At 42.4% G+C, this 17,596-nt stretch overlaps 2 protein-coding genes across 3 annotated transcripts in view; one reads left to right on the forward strand and one right to left on the reverse strand.

Moving 5' to 3' along the window:
* senp6a (SUMO specific peptidase 6a) overlaps window positions 1-17,596 on the reverse strand; it is a 33,623-nt gene that overhangs the window by 13,076 nt on the left and 2,951 nt on the right. Inside the window, exons 2-9 of one of the 2 annotated variants that reach the window (XM_070849370.1) lie at window positions 13,977-14,070; window positions 11,481-11,544; window positions 10,357-10,463; window positions 9,317-9,469; window positions 6,120-6,190; window positions 5,171-5,265; window positions 3,209-3,596; window positions 820-1,061 (exon numbers count right to left, since the gene is read on the reverse strand). In XM_070849370.1, the coding sequence (XP_070705471.1) occupies window positions 820-1,061; window positions 3,209-3,596; window positions 5,171-5,265; window positions 6,120-6,190; window positions 9,317-9,469; window positions 10,357-10,463; window positions 11,481-11,544; window positions 13,977-14,070 (1,214 nt within the window). The remainder of the gene's footprint in view (window positions 1-819; window positions 1,062-3,208; window positions 3,597-5,170; window positions 5,266-6,119; window positions 6,191-9,316; window positions 9,470-10,356; window positions 10,464-11,480; window positions 11,545-13,976; window positions 14,071-17,596) is intronic. The other variant, XM_070849371.1, reaches the window with a different exon arrangement.
* cox7a2b (cytochrome c oxidase subunit 7A2b) overlaps window positions 10,441-17,596 on the forward strand; it is a 70,856-nt gene continuing 63,700 nt past the window's right edge. The window contains exon 1 of the mRNA XM_070849373.1: window positions 10,441-10,445. The gene's annotated coding sequence lies outside the window, so the exon portion shown is untranslated. The remainder of the gene's footprint in view (window positions 10,446-17,596) is intronic.

Below are 17,596 nucleotides of genomic sequence, written 5' to 3' on the forward strand. Positions count from 1 at the left end.
GTAGATCAAGATGGACGCCATGACATGATGCTCCAACAAAAATAAAGCTGAGACATCTCAATTCGACCATCTCTGATTGGTCCTGGTGTATCTTCCTCTAAATGGGAACATAATTGACTAAATGAACGTCCTGCTGTGCTGAAGAAGACAGTAAACTAGAGACTGAGAGCAGAAACTGTTCACTGAGCTGATAAATCATTTCCTCATTGACTTCCATCCAATCAGACTTCTGAATGCAGGTTTAAGGCTCTTCAGCATCTAAAAACAGTCAAATTCTTACCATGCTTGAATTACTGTGGTTTTAATTAGTTATTTAATGCTATAATAAGTGGTATAATCATGATTGACAGCTAATCCTCACACCGTGATTGGGTCAGGTGGGTGTTTGGGGCGGGAGCTCCATCCCCGATCACTACTGCGGAGACTCTGGCTCCAGATGACGTCACCAGCGTAAGATGGTAGCGCCCATATCCGGGATATTTTAGCTTCATTTTTGTACAGTGGGAGGACGCGGAGACACATCTACGGTGGTTGATGAGGAAGAAGAAGATGCCACTGATTGTCGGTCCAGTATCCAGTCTCAAGTCAGACCGCTGGTAACATCAAGTGACGACACGAGCGTGATGGTAAACAAAACGCCGTCATGCATCAGATGTCAACAGCTCCAAAAAATACATTTCAAGTCTTATATGAAGGGTTATCCCCCAAAGATTACTGAAACAATTAACTTACACACAAAAAAGATCCCAAACTTTCGAGGGTTTTACATATTCAATGACTTTACCAGGCCTGGAAAGTGAGGCTTTGAAGGACTCTCACCTGATCCTTCATCCGGGCTCTCCGCGGTATCGTGATCTTCATGTTGACGTCTTCAAAGAATTCAGAAGAGTTCAGCTCCTCCTGCTCTCCGGCGCTCTTCACCGCAGCCTCCACTCTGCCTCCGGAGGGCGCCGGCGAGGAGTGAGCGGAGTCTGCGGGTCGAGGGGAGACGCTGTCCAGCCTGTTGACGCTTCCTGTGCTGGCGTTGTCGGCCTCCTCCTCGTCGTCACTGGACAGGACGACTGGGGAGGGAACGTCAGGGTAAGACTGGCTGGAGTTTTGTGACTTCTTATAATGGGGACATTTTTCCCTCCAGTGAAAAGTTGTGTTTTATATGTTTTATATCCTGTTGGCTTATTTTAGGATTTCTTTATGTTCTCCAAACATAGCAGCTGTTTGGTGTTAGTGTCTTTGGCCAGAAAGGATATTTTGACTCTGGGGCGCTGGGTGATAATATCATTGACAGGTAACCATAAAAATATTGGAACTGGTCCAGTAGATCACCTCAGCCAGCAGCCACCAAACGGGCTGCAATGGCTGCAACGTGATCCTTTGGGACAACTGCACCTGATCACAGTAGGTCCACTAAAAGAGCTTGTTTGATCCACTGACAGGCTCAGAGTGTTATTCTAAGTGTGTGACAGCATCATGGAAAGGATCCCTACAGAGAGAGACCTGGAAGATCCTTTTGGTTTAACCACAAACAGCACACACACCAGACTACATTCACTAAAACAGGGATTTTATCTCACATAACATGGGAATGGCTGGTCTACAGCTGCCTCGATCAGTTAGTTTGCTTCTGTTAGTGTGTGTTAGACAGATATCATGTTGACCCAAACTCACCTTTTAAAAACACCAAAGTCACAGAACAACACAAAACAAAATAACTGATGAAGACAGCAGTAGACTGCAACTTACTGTGTAAAACTTGTGTTTTTGTAAATGGAGTGTGGTGTCTTGCGATATAACGTCTGTTTGTGGTTAAACCAAAAGAACATTTAACAAAGAGCATGCAGACGGCAATCTACTGTAGGAAAAACACTGACTATGGATAGCACCAAAAAAATCTGAACTATCCCTTTAAGATGGTAACATGCAGCTTTAAAACCAGAAATTACAGATTTGTTTTTTTATTTTTATGCAAAAGAGATTTGTTTACTGCATTTGAGACTTTTACTCACTGAGGTTCTTTATTACTGTGAATTCCTTCTGTTAATGAAAAAGGCTTCAGACAGGCGGCGGAGCGTCAGACTAAAGACTGACAGCTTGTCATTAAGTCTCCACAGTTTAATTTCTTCTCTCTCTGCAGTAACTTACAGTGACAGTGATGTTTGTATTGATTAACGGCTGCAGTTTTGAGGTACTTGTATTTACTTTCCATTTTCAGGAACATCTCCTCCACTACATTCTTAAATTCCTCCAAATTGCAGCCATTACATGAGGTTTTTAATCCCTTTTTTTTAAAAGAAGCTCTGATTCCCTGCGGTCTGGCTCTTAACGCCTGACTGCAGCCGGCAGAGAGAAGACGGCTGAAAACACAATGGCGGCATTAAACTGAATCCCAGTTCGTCTCCACTGGTTGAGAAAACCGGTGCCAGCAGGACAAGCACCCACTTCAGATCTGCACAAACGCTGCCACACAGCTTTTAACTCATTTCATGTCTCCTCTCACAGCGATCCTAAGCTGCTCTGCTACCTTCACAGGTAGCTTTAACCCACTTTTGTAATTGCCCATGTCTGGGCTTCTTTCTGGGGTTTAAGTGTACGCTGTATTTACAATATTTTTACTTCTTAACCTGGCCGTCAGACAGCCTTTATTCTCCTGGGGAACTGAAACCATTACAACCATCTATGCTCTCTTCCAAGCCACCAGACTCCATTGACAAAAACAGTGTTTTTACCTCACAGAACACAGGATTAAGTTGTCTTGCTGCTGCTTCTATCGGTTAGTTTGTTTGTGTTATTGTGTGATTTTGGTGATTGTGATGTTAGTTTGGATCCAAACTAACATGTTATAAAACACCAAAAGTCACGACAACTAGAACAGCAACTCCTGTTTTCTGTGAGGTAAAATTGCCGTTTTTCTCAATGGAATCTGGTGACTTTGAAGAGGGCAATAAAACAGCTTCACTTCCTTGTCAGAAAGGGCTGTTTGACGTCCAGGTATTGATTTTGGGGGCGTGCTGATCACCAGAAGTACCTCAAACAACCCCATTTCAAAAAACCCAAACTATCCCTTTAAGTTGAATGCTAATACTACTGGCTGTCAGTTGATTAGGAGGGCCTGCTAGTAAACACACTTCCTCTGGACAACAAACCACATCAGAACCCTTATGTTTTCTGTCTTTGTATATTGTTATTATCATCGTTATTATTATTGACTCACTGGGGTCGTTGAGCTCGTGCTGCTGGGCCGCCCTCTTCCCTTTGGTGGGGTTTCTGGCTCCGCAGCAGCTCGACGTCCCGGCTAACAGAGGCAACCTGCCGTTGTTCAGAGGCAGCAGCGTTCCCCTGGCGCTCGTGATTCGTATGGGCAGAGTCTCGCAGCGGGGCGCCCTCATGGTCGTCGCCGGTTTGTAGAAGCTCTGCTGGAGGCTGTTTGGTCCGGGGGAGGGCTGGGATCGGATGGGGGGTCGGGGCGTCGGGGACGACAGCGTGGCCTGCTGACATGGCAGCAGCGCCGGACTGTTCCCACAGCTTTGACACTTGCTGCTGTCCTCGCTTGGCTTGTTGCACTTCACGCACACAGTCTGGTAGAGCGTCGGCCGGAGAGGCTGCCAGAAAAAAAATAAAGAAGCCCAATTAATGGATTCCACAGCAATCTGAATGAATTACAGCATTATGGAAAGGATCCCTACAGAGATAAACCTGGAAGATCCTTTTGGTTTAACCACAAACAGCCGTTATATCGCTCTCTGTACACACACCAGACTACATTCACAAAAACAGCGATTTTAGCTTGCATGAGAGATGAGAGCTGCTGGTCTACTGCTGCCTCTATCAGTTAGTTTGTGTTATAATTTGGTTTGCAAATATCGTGTTGGATCCACACTCTCTCTTTAAAATGTCACACAATAGCACAAACATACTGATGGAGAGAGCGGTAGCCCAATAACTCTTATGTAAAATCACTGTTTTTGTTAATGGAGTCTGGTGTCTTTGAAGAGAGCGATTTAAAGTAAAAAAAAAAAAGTAAAAAAGAAGAATTTTCAGCTTGCAGAACACAGGAGTTGATGGTCTACTGTTACCTCAATTGATTAGTTTGTGTCATTGTGTGTTGCACAAACATTATGTTGGCTCCAACTCTTTAAAAGGCCGAAGTCACACAATAACACAAACAAACTAACTGAAGTCTGGTGTATAACCTAAAGCAAAAAGCAAAAGATCAATCTTTTAGTTCTAATAGAAGATAGAAAACTGACAAAAAACAATGATTGTAAATTAAAATATGCTCATTACTAATTTTGAGCCCATCTTAGCACTTAGAGACTGTTTAATTTGTGTTTGCCTGCTGACAACATACAGGACTAATACACTGGTTAGACTACGGTGCAGCCGCACTGCCAGCCTCCAGCTGATCACAGCACGTTCTGTCCCAGAAAACAGCTGAATGTGAAGCACGGCAGGCTCTGGATTAGAGCGCAGACCGACAGCAGCTATGCGTCTGTCTGAGGCTCCAGCTGCAGTGATGTGAGGACAGACTGATGAGAGGACGACTAACAGGCAGAGAGCGCTCGTGCAGCCGCCCGGTAACGAGGCTGAGCCCGCGGAAAGGCTGCACCGCAAGGAGATTATATTTGGTACCATTGCGGAAATGATCCCTACAGAGATAGACTTAGAAGATTGTTTTTGTTTAACCAGAAACAGCTGTTGTACCGTGTTATTCAGACCTACCAGACTCCATAGACAAAAATAGTAATTTTACCATGCAGAACACGGCAGCTGCTGGTCTACTGCTGCCTCAACTGATTAGTTTGTTTGGGTTACTGTGTATTACACAAGTATTGTGTTGGATCTGAACTCTCTCTTTAAAAGCACCAAAGTCACACAATAACACAAACTAACTAAGTGATCAAGTCAGCAGTAGACCAGCAGCCACCATGTAAAATTACTGTTTTTGTCAATGGAGTCTGGTGGCTGTGAAGAGACTGATCTAATGGTCTCTGGTTAAACAAAAAGGTGTATCTCTTTCTACCTTCTTTGTTGTTACACACTCAAAATATGTAAGACAAAAAGAATAAAACTAAAAATAGGTTATCCTTTAAGGGTGGCTTTACAAGAGGGACAAGTGTGGCGTTCAGATGACTTCTGGGTAATGAAGTCCTGACCTCAGCGTGGCTTCTCTCACCTCTGCTGCTTTGACCTGTGAAGGAAAACTACAGCAGTCCTCCAACGGTTTCCTCTTCTGCTGCACACGGCGCTTTATGTTCAGGCTCTCCTCCTCTGAAAGTTAAAACAACGGAGACAAAGTCGCTCATCTATTGATCGAATTTCACCTTTAAAATGCCTGATTCAATACATTCAGGTAATGAGTGGATTAAACACAGCAAGCCAAGAGGTTGGTGCCAAAAACTGTTTTTGGAGCTGATTCCCACCAAGGTCACCTCTACCTTCAAATGTTTTGGTTTTTTTCTGCAGCCGCTGCTGGCTCACACACACACACACACACACACACACACTTTCCCCAAATACAATGATACTCATCAGTGCTCATCACACACACTAATTTTCCCACAGATTCAGCATAAACACATCAAAAACACATACAAGCAAAACAGAAACATGTACACACACACACACACTCCCACCTGCTTGTGTTTCTATCTATCTTTGTGAGGACCCTCACTGACTTAATGCATTCCCTTAGCCTAAACTTAACCATCACCTAATTCTAACCTTAACTTTAAAGCCAAGTCTTGCCCCTAAAATGGCCCGTTGAAGTTGTGAGAACCGGCCAAAATATTAATAAAAGTACAAATCGACAGTCGCTGTGAACTATTCAGAGATTGAAGCAGGTTTAACTCGTTCAAACTTCTCTGCTTTGTTGTTTTTATGGGTTATCGGCCATTTTTTTTTCACCTTTATTGATGAAACACGTGGCAGAATTACACGTTTGAATTAAGCATTTGAGAGTCGCTATTAGAGCTAAGCTAACACACAGCTAATACAGCTAACACCTGAGGCTGCTGCTAGCTAATGTTCTAAACAGAGACCTGATCCACGTCTGTACACACAGACCTGATCCACGTCTGTACACACAGACCTGTGTGAAGCGTTGGGCGAGCTGTGAACTCTACCTGGAATCTCAGGACAGGTGAGGACGATGCTGTCCACTTCTACAGCTTGCTGTGTGTTGGTGAAGTCATTTCTGGAGGAGGAAACAAACAAAAATAAAAGATGATGTTGTCGGTGAAATCTCAAGCAACAACGACGGCAGGCGATGAAAGTGCAACGTCAAGAGGCTTTCAAGGACATTAAAGGTCTTAAAATGTGCATTTATTGTGATAAAGGCAAAAACCTGATGTCTGATTTTGACCAGATCATTTCCTAATCAGACTTTCATGGATTTTCAAGGTGGATGGGAAGGCTGCAGGTCTGAACAAGACTTAAAAACACCCAAACTTCTTTCAAACTCCTGGTTCAAAGGACAAATTCGGCCCCAGCTGTTCTTAATTTCCTTCATGTCAACAAATCTCAAGAACAGACAAAATAAAATCATCAATACTGTCCGACGTTGAGTCTGTGGCTGTCAGCTCTGAGGATGGAAACACCTCACAAATATATAGGTTCATGTTTAAAAACGCTAAATAAGCAGGTGGAAATGGTGCGTTTCTTGGGGACTATTTTCAGCGGCGGATTAATGCACATTCGGTGCTGTAGTGAGTGTTCGGGGCAGGAGGACGGTGTGTGTGTGACCGAGTCTGAATAAACTAGAGCGTGTGTGTAACACTCTCTCTTACCGATTACATTCTCATTTAATCGTTTGGTCTATAAATCATTAGAAAAACGTCCGTCACTACATCCTGAAGTCTTAGTTTGACCGACAAAATATTCCAAAACACAAAAATATTGTATTTATTGGAGCGCAAAACCAAGAAAAGCGGCACATTTTTCACATCGGGGAGCCTGAAATGATCATATTTTTGATTTATTTGCTTGAAAAATGATTTGACTATAATAATATAATGATTAATTGATTGTCAAACTAGTTACCGATTAGCTTTCAGTTGATCGACTAATCAAACTGGAATAAAAACATACAAATACACAAAGATGGTAGATGGAGGTTTTTAAACAGACTCAACAGATCGGGGTCAAAGGTCGCCGGGTAGATGCAAAGTGAAGGTTCACATATTTAACCACAGCGTTAAAACAGAACAGAGCTGGAGCCGGCTAATCATCAGCCAGAGTGCAGCGATAAGCCGGCCGAATAACACGACACGACGTCCCTGAAGAGCAACGCAACAGTCAAACATTTCCAGTGACCTGAGACAAAAAGCAAATTAGGATTTCATGGCACAGTGCGGCGTGTCCTCTGTGACAATGAACCTGTTAATGAACCAGAGGGAGACAGACAAGGATCAGCTATGAGGCGCTGCTGCAGACAGCGTGAATACAACCAGAGCGGAAAAAAGGGTTTTCATGTTTTCAGAGCGGTCATGGATCTGTGGCTGAGACATGGAGTCACTTACTGGAGACAAATTATATGCTAATTTCTGGAATTAGTAACAGAATCCATTGGATTAGAAAGAAATGTAATCTAAACACTTTTGGATTCCTTCAAATCGACGCCTTGTGTTTTCTTTTAATGATTTCTTTCCACATTACTTTTCAGTTTTTACATTCATATGATTTATAAAATGCCAGCAAATTGCAGCATTGAAAAAAAAACAAACCATAAAACAGAAACTCTCCTCTGTTGAACAAATGTTAATATCTTTGAGTGCATCGTAGACCTATTAAGAAAAATAATAAATAATCCTGCAGAAGTCAGTCTCTTCACATACTTGCTGTTTAAAACTGTAACCATATTTTAAAAAACTGTAAACAAGTAATAATTAAAAATGTGTCAGATCTCCCACATAAGCTAAAAGACACAGGGTGAATATTTCTTTTAAACACTTTTCGCAGCTTCAAAAGAAAAAGAAGCAGCCGTGGACAAAAGAACAGCTGGAAGACAACTTTCAATGAAATAAAGGCCAATTAAACCACATCTGTACGACGTAACTTATGAGAAACGTCACGGAAAAATCCCGTTCATTTAGCTTGAAAATATCAACAGCAATATTGTTGGTGTCCGTCACAGCCACGCTGAGTACAGAGAACCAGCACATGACAGGAGGAGGCAACCAAACACTGACGAAGCTTCACGGTTCGGCAGCAGAGGCGCCGCTCACCTGAAATAAATGAGGAAAGTACGATGTTGTGGGGACGTGAATTAAGCGTGAAATGAGATCCGGTCTGTTAACAGTCTGAGTGATGCAGCTGGATCAAAGTCTTACCTTTCCTTCAAATCAAGGCTGCTTAAAGATAGAAATTAACAAGAGATGCAATCAACTCACTGGACATAATTCATTTTTTTACACTTCAAATCAAAGGGATTTTCTGAACATCAGATTAATGAAATGAACCGGAGTGCTTATTACTTTCATGGACATTAAAGAGTATCTGTGTGAGCAGCAAAAACAAGTTTAGTCTTTCCTGTCTTTCCACTAAACACTGTGACTGAGGACACACAAGCTCAAAGTTCTGTCATTTTCTTTCCCCCCCTGACAAACTCCACTAATCCTGTACGCTAAAAAAACAAAAAAAAAAGAGGTTTTGAGGTTGTGAGGAGCGTCTCCCCGGGGTGTGAGGTGAGAGGGACAGGTGCACGCAGGTGAACTGAAAACAGGAAGCGGTGCCACACTGAGGTTTGGCTCGCCAACAGTCGGCCGTTACAGCAGCAGCAGCAGCTCACGGAGCCGATTCCCAGAATCGTAACGCGTGTTTTCAGACTCAGTGTGACTTTCATCATCTCCTTAAACAAATAAATGAATAAATGTCCGCTTAGAAATCACAGGGGGAAAAAACGACGCTCCTTACGAGTGCAGAACTTGCCTGAGAATAATCACATTTTAAAGTTTTCTTCAGGATTAAAGTAATACGGTGAAAGCACTTCCTGTTTACAATGCACCCATGGATGTAGAGACAGCTAACGGCTAATTCGGCATACTTTTAAAAGGTCCCATATTAAAGGGAAAATGCACTTTTTAATGTCTTTTCAACATACATGTGTCCCTGGTGTGTCTGCAGACCAACAAACAATGAATAAACTCCACCCTCTTGCTTTTTCTCCTGCTCCATCTTCCAGTGAATGTGTGTGAAAACGCCGTGTTTAGATTTGGCTCCCAACAAACACACAATGTCAGAGAATGAGCAAGTTGTGTCTCGAAAAACAATCAACAGAGAGAAACACCTGATGACTTCCCAGAAACGGGGAAGTGTGCCTCACCTTTGGACTGGTTTCCTTATTGCGGAGGGCATTTGTGCGTGCTGGAAGTGTCGCCCTTGTAAAACGATGCCTTGTGACGGTGCCGGGCTGATGATGAAATAGTTGGTTCTGTTGGGCATGGGGGAGGCCGTTGCTACTGTGAGAGGGACTTCGCTGCAGGAGGAGGAGGAAAATGTTAAATCAAAAACTGTAACCTGACTTCTAACTGTTTGTTTTTGGGGCTATTCTCTTCTTTTTGGCTCCTCGTCTGCTAATGAAGGTGTTTGAAGGTGTTTGTATGTATTTTGTTTGGCAGATGCATTGTTGTCAAGTACTACGCTCTGTTTTTTAACATCTTGTTTCACCTAAACTTATTTCTAGATGATTATTCGACACTGTTGTAAGTATTTCCTGTGATATGCTGTATGGAGAACACCACTTTTGGTTTTTAGGCAGTTCTCCTTTATTTGCAAATCATATATTTTTTTTATCTTTTTTAATTGTTTAAATTGTTTTGGTTTAACCACAAACAGCTGTTAAGTCACTCTCTTCAAAACACGCCAAACTCCATTGACAAAAACAGTAGTTTTACACAGGAGTTGCTGTACTAACACGGTCTCCTTTGGTTAGTTTGTTTGTGTTATAGTGAGACTTTTGACGTTTTTCTGATGTTTTAATGGTTAGTTCAGATCCGAAACACCATATCCAACAATCTGATCAGGGTGACAGTAGATCAGTCACTCCTGTGCTCTGCGAGGTAAAATCCCTGTTTTAGTGAATGTAGTCTGGTGTGTGTGCTGTTTGTGGTTAAACCAAAAGGATCTTCCAGGTCTCTCTCTGTAGGGATCCTTTCCATGATGCTGTCACACACTTAGAATAACACTCTGAGCCTGTCAGTGGATCAAACAAGCTCTTTTAGTGGACCTACTTTGGGCCCTAAAGGATTACGGCGATCCACTTGACCAATTCTAATACCTTTTGTAGCTTCCAGTCAGTTAGACACAGAAATATGTGAAAATAGGGAGTTTTTCTTTAAGTAAACAGGATATACTGTACTGTACCTGAGCCTTTTGGGCGCCAGCTTGCTCAGAGGCCTCATGTGATTATTTGGCCGGTTTTCATACGTTCTCAAAGGATCAGCGGAAGTGAAGTGCCTTAGAGTGGGAGACTGTGGAGGAAACACACACACACACACACACACACACACACACACACACACACATTAATATAAAGGGTTGTCAGTTAACCCTGTGTGGCTGCAGGGCTCCAAACACACAGCAACAATCTGATCTGTAGATAAATAAAGAGACAAACTAGCTTTGCTTTACTTGCTAATAATTTTCTAGTAAAATCCTGAAAGGTTTTCTCTATTTGCTGCCAATTATAAAAAAGGAGACAAAGTTCTTAATTTATTACTAATTTATTATTAGGAACTTCATTATTCAGGTATGAGTTGGTTTGAGGAATATGAGGAGGTATATTATAATATGAGGTTTAATTATGTCCTTTATAATTAGCCAGACTAATATCATCTGTATCATTTTAACTTATGTCTGTTAACATTCAGTACGTAAACATGCAAGTAAGACTATGCTAGCATGCTACTTTAAGTGTTTAACAGTTAGCATGTTAATGTGTAAATATGCCTACATTAGCATGTCTGTTAACATCTTGTATGTGAACATGTTATCACGCCTATGTTACATTAACTTTAACGTAGCGCCGAGGTTGAGAAGAATTCAGGATTTGGTTTTTCCAGGTATCCTGTCATGAAAAAACTGACCTCCTGGTGGAGATAAATAAACATTTAAGTGAACATTAAAGTCAAAAGAATTGATCCTCTGGAGAACATGAGTAAGATGATTCAGTCTGGACCGAAGCAGTGGACTGATGCTGTGTTTTTCTCTGACAGTGATGCAGTGATACATCGTCAGAACAACCAGAGGCCAACACCCTGCGCTCAGCAGCAGCCCTCCAGGCGCCCTGTAGCGCCCCAGCAGTATTAGCTCATGTGCTGCCGCGGTCCTTCGGGTGCTGTTGCTCTGCAGCGCCAGGCGCCAGCCAGGCTGCAGCAGCCGATCAGAGTGGCCCGCGGCCCGCTGGGACTCGCCAGCAGCGGGAGTGAGAGTCAGACAGAGAGAGGGGGAGACGGGAGAGAGGCAGAGATCGGGGAGGATGGTTTTACCTTTTTCTCCTCGGGGGAGGTGGGCTGCTGCCTGTCCATCTCCTCCATGCTCACCGCACTCGCACTGAAAAACAAAGAGGTCGTGGTCAGATGGTGTTTGTTTGTGCTTCATGATAACACATCCTACCCAGAATATCTTTAATATGTCTGTGTGTGTCAGTGTGGCTATCAAATGATGCACAGAAAAGTGGATTCTAGGGTTTGACCGATATGGGATTCATATTACTACAACTGTTTTAGAACAAAAGGTGCTATTTGTAGCTACAAAAAAGTGTTGGAATTGGTCCAGTAGATCACCTCAGCCGGCAGCCATGAAACAGCAACTGCACCTGATCACAGTAGGTCCACTAAAAGAGCTTGTTTGATCCACTGACAGGCTCAGAGTGTTATTCTAAGTGTGTGACAGCATCATGGAAAGGATCCCTACAGAGAGAGACCTGGAAGATCCTTTTGGTTTAACCACAAACAGCACACACACCAGACTACATTGACAAAAGTAATAAATCTACATCACAGAACACAGGCGCTGCTGGTCTAGTTGCAGTGACTTTGGTAATTTAACACTATAGTTTGGATCAAAATTAACTCTTTAAAACACCAAAGTCACACAAAAGCACAAACAAACTAACTGATGGAGGCAGCAGTAGACCAGCAGCTCCTGTGTTCCTGTGAGGTAAAATCCCTCTTTTTGTGAATGGAGTCTGGTGTGTGTGCAGAGATCGATATAACAGCTGTCAGTGGCTAAAACAAGCACTTTTAGTGGACCTACTGTGATCAGGTTTAACAGCTGCCGACTGAGACGATCTCCTGGACCAATTAGTCATTTAAAATAATAAAATACCAGTTATCCTTTAAGGAAACTGTCCTTACAGGGTAAACAATCATGTGGAGCGCTTATATTTATATTTTGGACCATTAATATATTCATGTTTCCAGCTTTCTTCTCATTTATCAACACTGGAGTCTGTCTGAAACATATATTATGTCTCTTAAGTCCACAGTCACTGAGCAGAGAGATTATTAGAACATTATAACCTTCATAAAAGTCGGCTTTATAGCAGAGGGATTAGTTTTAACTAGGTGGAGACTGAGTGCATATGGAAACAGAATAAGGCTCTTCTTCAAATTAACAGTCTCATCCACACTTAAGTATAATTTTAAGATACTTGCACTTCAGTTGAGTTATTACATTTTCTGCTTTCTACTTTATATTCTGCGCCACAACGTCGTACTTTCGTCTGCACTACATTTATCTAATAGCTTTACTTTGCATCAGAGTCAGATTAATAATACAAAAGCCACCCCTGGAGTACATGAAGTCATCTAAATGTGCTTCGTCTTTACCAGCTGCAGCTTTGTACTTTGTACTTTGAGTATTTTATGAACTACTAAAACCTGCTGTGCTAAATTCTAGCTTCTGGCAGAGTATTTCCACACTGTGGTAATAGTAGTTTTATTTAAAAGATTTGAGATTTGAGTGTGTCTGATAAATGAGAAACAAGTCAAAATGAGTTTTAAAATCTTCAACTGATGCAGACAATCAGGTAAAACATTTTGACAGCTCAGGTGCCCCCGCCCCCGCCCCCACCCCCCCCCCCACCCCCCACCCCCCACCCCCTCGCTGTCATCTGTCAATGTTAGATTTCATTAAAACGCTGTGATTTCACCTGACGTTAGCAGAGGCGCCTCTACAGTGAAACGCTGCAGGGAACTCTGCATCAGTGTGGAAGTCACGTACAGAAATCTGTTTGAGGTAATTTAAACAGTATTAAATTATAGAAGTTATCTACTACAGATCACTGGCTCTCTAATGAAATCAGTCATTCTACAGCTAGCGGGTATTTAAGCAACGAAGCACAGAAACTCTGGCGTTTATTACCGACTTTTAGCTCCAAAAAAAGATGAATCGATTAGTGTTTCAGTCCATTGAAATAATTATTACTCGGTTCATTAATCAGTCACCAAATATCCTCTAGTTTAAGCCTCTTAAAATAGACGACTTGTTGCTTTTCTTGGTTTTATATCATCTTAAATTTGATATCTTTAGGTTTTGGGACTGTTGGTAAAATAAAACAAGACATTTAAAAGACTTTGGGAATTAGACTAAACATTAATTTAAACAGAATAACTTAATAATAACATTAAACTACTTCCTAAACTACAGATTTAACTCGTTTCCCCTGCATGTGGTCAGGAGGAAACCTCTTGTGATCAATATTTACCACCAGCTCACATATCGGTCCAACCCTAGCAGATTCCAGTTTGTGAAACGAGGGGAGAGGATTTACATGCCGACGGTGTTTCATGTGCCGGCACAGGTCTGTACTGCTGTGCTGAAAGGCCGGAGCGTATATCATGGGAGACGGGAATAGCCTGCTCATCAGCGGCGGTGTCACTGGGGTCTTTTCCTGTATGTGGAGGCTGAGCTGTGTGCTGGGAAAAGTGATGCAGTGCAGCGCTGGTGGTGCTGAAAACGAGGGCTGGAGAAGTGCTTACTCATGTCTCCTTTCCTCTTCACTGTCACCAGAGAGAGAAAAGCTCCAGTTGTGCTTGTACCCTCCATCTCGCCTGGTCTCTGACCTATCCAGGGCTTGGATTGAATAATAAACCAGACTCACATCAGTGCAGGGATCAGACAGGACCAAGACACAGGCATCAGCCGAAATGACCATTTAGATGAAGCCACATTTCAGGGCAGATCATTTCAACTAGATGATATGAATACCGGCACCAATTAGCAAACGGGAACCTTGGGCTCCTTTTGGACATATTAAACCACTTGTAATAAAAACACTCTCATATCACTGCAGCAAAGTCAACTTAGTTAGTAGTTTAGTTATTTTGCAGCCTTGAAGGGTAACTCCGGTATTTTTAAACCTGGGCACCATTTATACATATTCTGGTGTCTAAATAAAAAGTGTTGGAGCTGATCCAGTAGATCACCTCAGCCAGCAAACGAGCTGCAATGGCTGCAAGGTAATCCTTTGGGACAACTGCACCTGATCACAGTAGGTCCACTAAAAGAGCTTGTTTGATCCACTGACAGGCTCAGAGTGTTATTCTCAGTGTGTGACAGCATCATGGAAAGGATCCCTACAGAGAGAGACCTGGAAGATCCTTTTGGTTTAACCACAAACAGACGTTATATCGCTCTCTGCACACACACCAGACTCCATTCACAAAAATAGTACTTTTACCACTCAAGAGTTGCTGGTCTTCTGCTGCCTCACGTAGTTAGTTTGTTTGCGTTACAGTGTGACTTTGGTGTTTTTAATGTTAGATTTGGACACAACACTATTTTCTTTAAACATAATCACACAAACTAAACGACCAAGGCAGCGGCAGACCAGCAACTCCACTTCCTTCAGCAAGGTAAAATTACTGTTTTAGTGAATGTAGTCTGGTGTGTGTGCAGAGAGCGATATAACGGCTGTTTGTGGTTAAACCAAAAGGATCTTCCAGGTCTCTCTCTGTAGGGATCCTTTCCATGATGCTGTCACACACTTAGAATAACACTCTGAGCCTGTCAGAGGCTAAAACAAGCACTTTTAGTGGACCTACTGTGATCAGGTGCAGTTGTCCCAAAGGATCACGTTGCAGCCCATCTGGTGGCTGCTGGCTGAGGTGATCTACTGGACCAGTTCCAACACTTTTAGTACCTACCAGTCATTCAGACACCAGATTATGTAAAAATAGGTTTTAACAATAGCGGAGTGACCCTTTAATCATTTAGCTGATCAGCATGTATGATGATACTGGATGGATGACACCAGCATCCCTCTGTAAATAAAGATTATTACAACACCAAATATGATGATTTGTGACATCAGAGCAGGTATAAAAGTACTTTACTGTACATGTGTGGAATTATTCAGCACCACTAGAAGTCGATTTCCGTAAGCAGAGTTTACCCAAATTTCCACATCTCTGTTCTGAATGAAAAACAGATTAAAGGGATCATTTTCTGACATTACACAGAACCACCCTCTCCAACATTTTGGGGTGCGTTCCAAAGTAAAGAGCTTGGTTAAAGGAAAACAAGTGTTCACGTCCAATGAGAGCGTCTGTCATTATGTCAGAAACATTAATAACAACAGTCCATGTCCACAACAATGACAGAGCCTGTTGGGTTCAATCCAAGAATGAAAATATCGTGTTTAAATGTTGTTTTAGGGGGAGACGTCATGCATACAGGTGGGATTAATGTGGTAATCTGACCCAAAGGGTGAGAGCCAAAAGATTACACGGCCACTAAAATGAAATACCACATCATTCCTCTTTCTCCTCTCTGTGTTTACAGGGATGTGAAGACATGCACTGCTGCCACCACTGACCTTATCAAGAGGTCAACCAAATTAGATCCACTGTTTTCCCTCCCCTCACTGACGGGATAAAAATCACTGTTTCTGCTTTAAATAACGTCCGTGCACTTCGACAGGCTGCTGATTCAACTCTGACAACAAACTTCGGTGAAAGTTATGTCTTTTTTTTTTTTCTGTGAAGTAGCAGCAGATTTAGAATTTGGGGAAAAGAGAACAATGGTATCACATCAGTGCTCAGTTTTGGCCACGACTTTTGGCATCGAAAGGGGTTTGATCGAGGAAGAACACCTGATCACAGTAGGTCCACTAAAAGTGCTTGTTTGATCCACTGACAGGCTCAGAGTGTTATTCTAAGTGTGTGACAGCATCATGGAAAGGATCCCTACAGAGAGAGACCTGGAAGATCTTTTTGGTTTAACCACAAACAGCCATTATATCGCTCTCTGCACACACACACCAGACTACATTCAAAAACAGTAATTTTACCACACAGAACTTGGGAGTTGCTGGTGACTGGATTTGGTGTAACTTTGATGATTTAACGCTGTATTTCAGATCAAAACTAACTTTTTAACACCTCAAAGTCACACAAAAACACTAACAAACTACCTGATCAAGGCAGCAGCAGACCAGCAACTCCGGTGTTCTGTGAGGTAAAATGACTATTTTAGTGAATGTAGTCTGGTGTGTGTGCTGTTTGTGGTTAAACCAAAAGGATCTTCCAGGTCTCTCTTTGTAGAGATCCTTTCCATGATGCTGTCACACACTTAGAATAACAATCTGAGCCTGTCAGTGGCTAAAACAAGCTCTTTTCGTGGACCTACTGTAATCAAGTTTCACAGCTGCCAGCTAGGCGATCCACTGGATCCACTTTTTGGACATGCCAGTCATTTCAAACTGTGATATGTGAGAATTGAGCCTAGTTTAAGGACACTGTCCTTATAGGGCAAACAATCCTATTGTGTGCTTATATTTCTACTGCTATAACCATATTCACTACTTTGGTTCACTCATGTAGGTTTGACACCACCAAATGAGATTTTTCCATCATTTATCCGTCTCAAGAGTCTGCAAGGAAATTCAGCTCAAAGCACAGAGTGATTAAAGCCTGCTGGTGCATTCATGTGCAGCTGTGGCAGAATGATGACTTCCCTGAAGTGTTGGGTGGTAAAACATCTATTATCTCAATGCCGAAAAACAATCTCCTCCATCGTTCTGTGGTAAAGTACAAAGCAGAATCCCACCGCTTTCTGTGAGGAGAGGTAATCTGCTTCCACCAGCTGACTGCAGGTCTGTGAGGACAGGAAGTCCACTGTCTTACAGTGTAAACTACAAACTGGAGGAGGGCCAGGAAAACTGTACGTTCAAGGCGTGAAACAGTGGAAGAGGGTCCAATATGTTTGTGTTTTTCAAGATGAGGACGATAAACTGCGCTCTGCCACTGAAAGGTGCAGTGAAGTTGTCGTTTCCCACAGAAAGTGTGCTTTTATCCTGAGATGTATATTAAAGAGTACAAACAGGGACTTATTTCTGACCAGCCAACAGGATCATTTATCAGCTTGTGGGAAACTTTTTTAGGTCAAGGACTAAAAACACGCCTCACTGAAAACCCTCCACAGACAGCAGGGTGCAACCTGTGAGAGGACTCGTTTCCAGTCGATCTAAAAACGTTTGGAGAGTCTAGAAAAAGACAAATAAATCATTTTATCTCCTTTCAAGGTAGCAGAGGGCTAACAGGAAGCTAGCCATGCTCCATGGGCCCAACGCTGACTAAAATCTGGGTATTTTTATGCC

The sequence above is a fragment of the Pempheris klunzingeri genome, chromosome 18 (assembly GCF_042242105.1).
Source record: "Pempheris klunzingeri isolate RE-2024b chromosome 18, fPemKlu1.hap1, whole genome shotgun sequence".
NCBI classification, from domain to species: Eukaryota; Metazoa; Chordata; class Actinopteri; order Acropomatiformes; family Pempheridae; genus Pempheris; species Pempheris klunzingeri.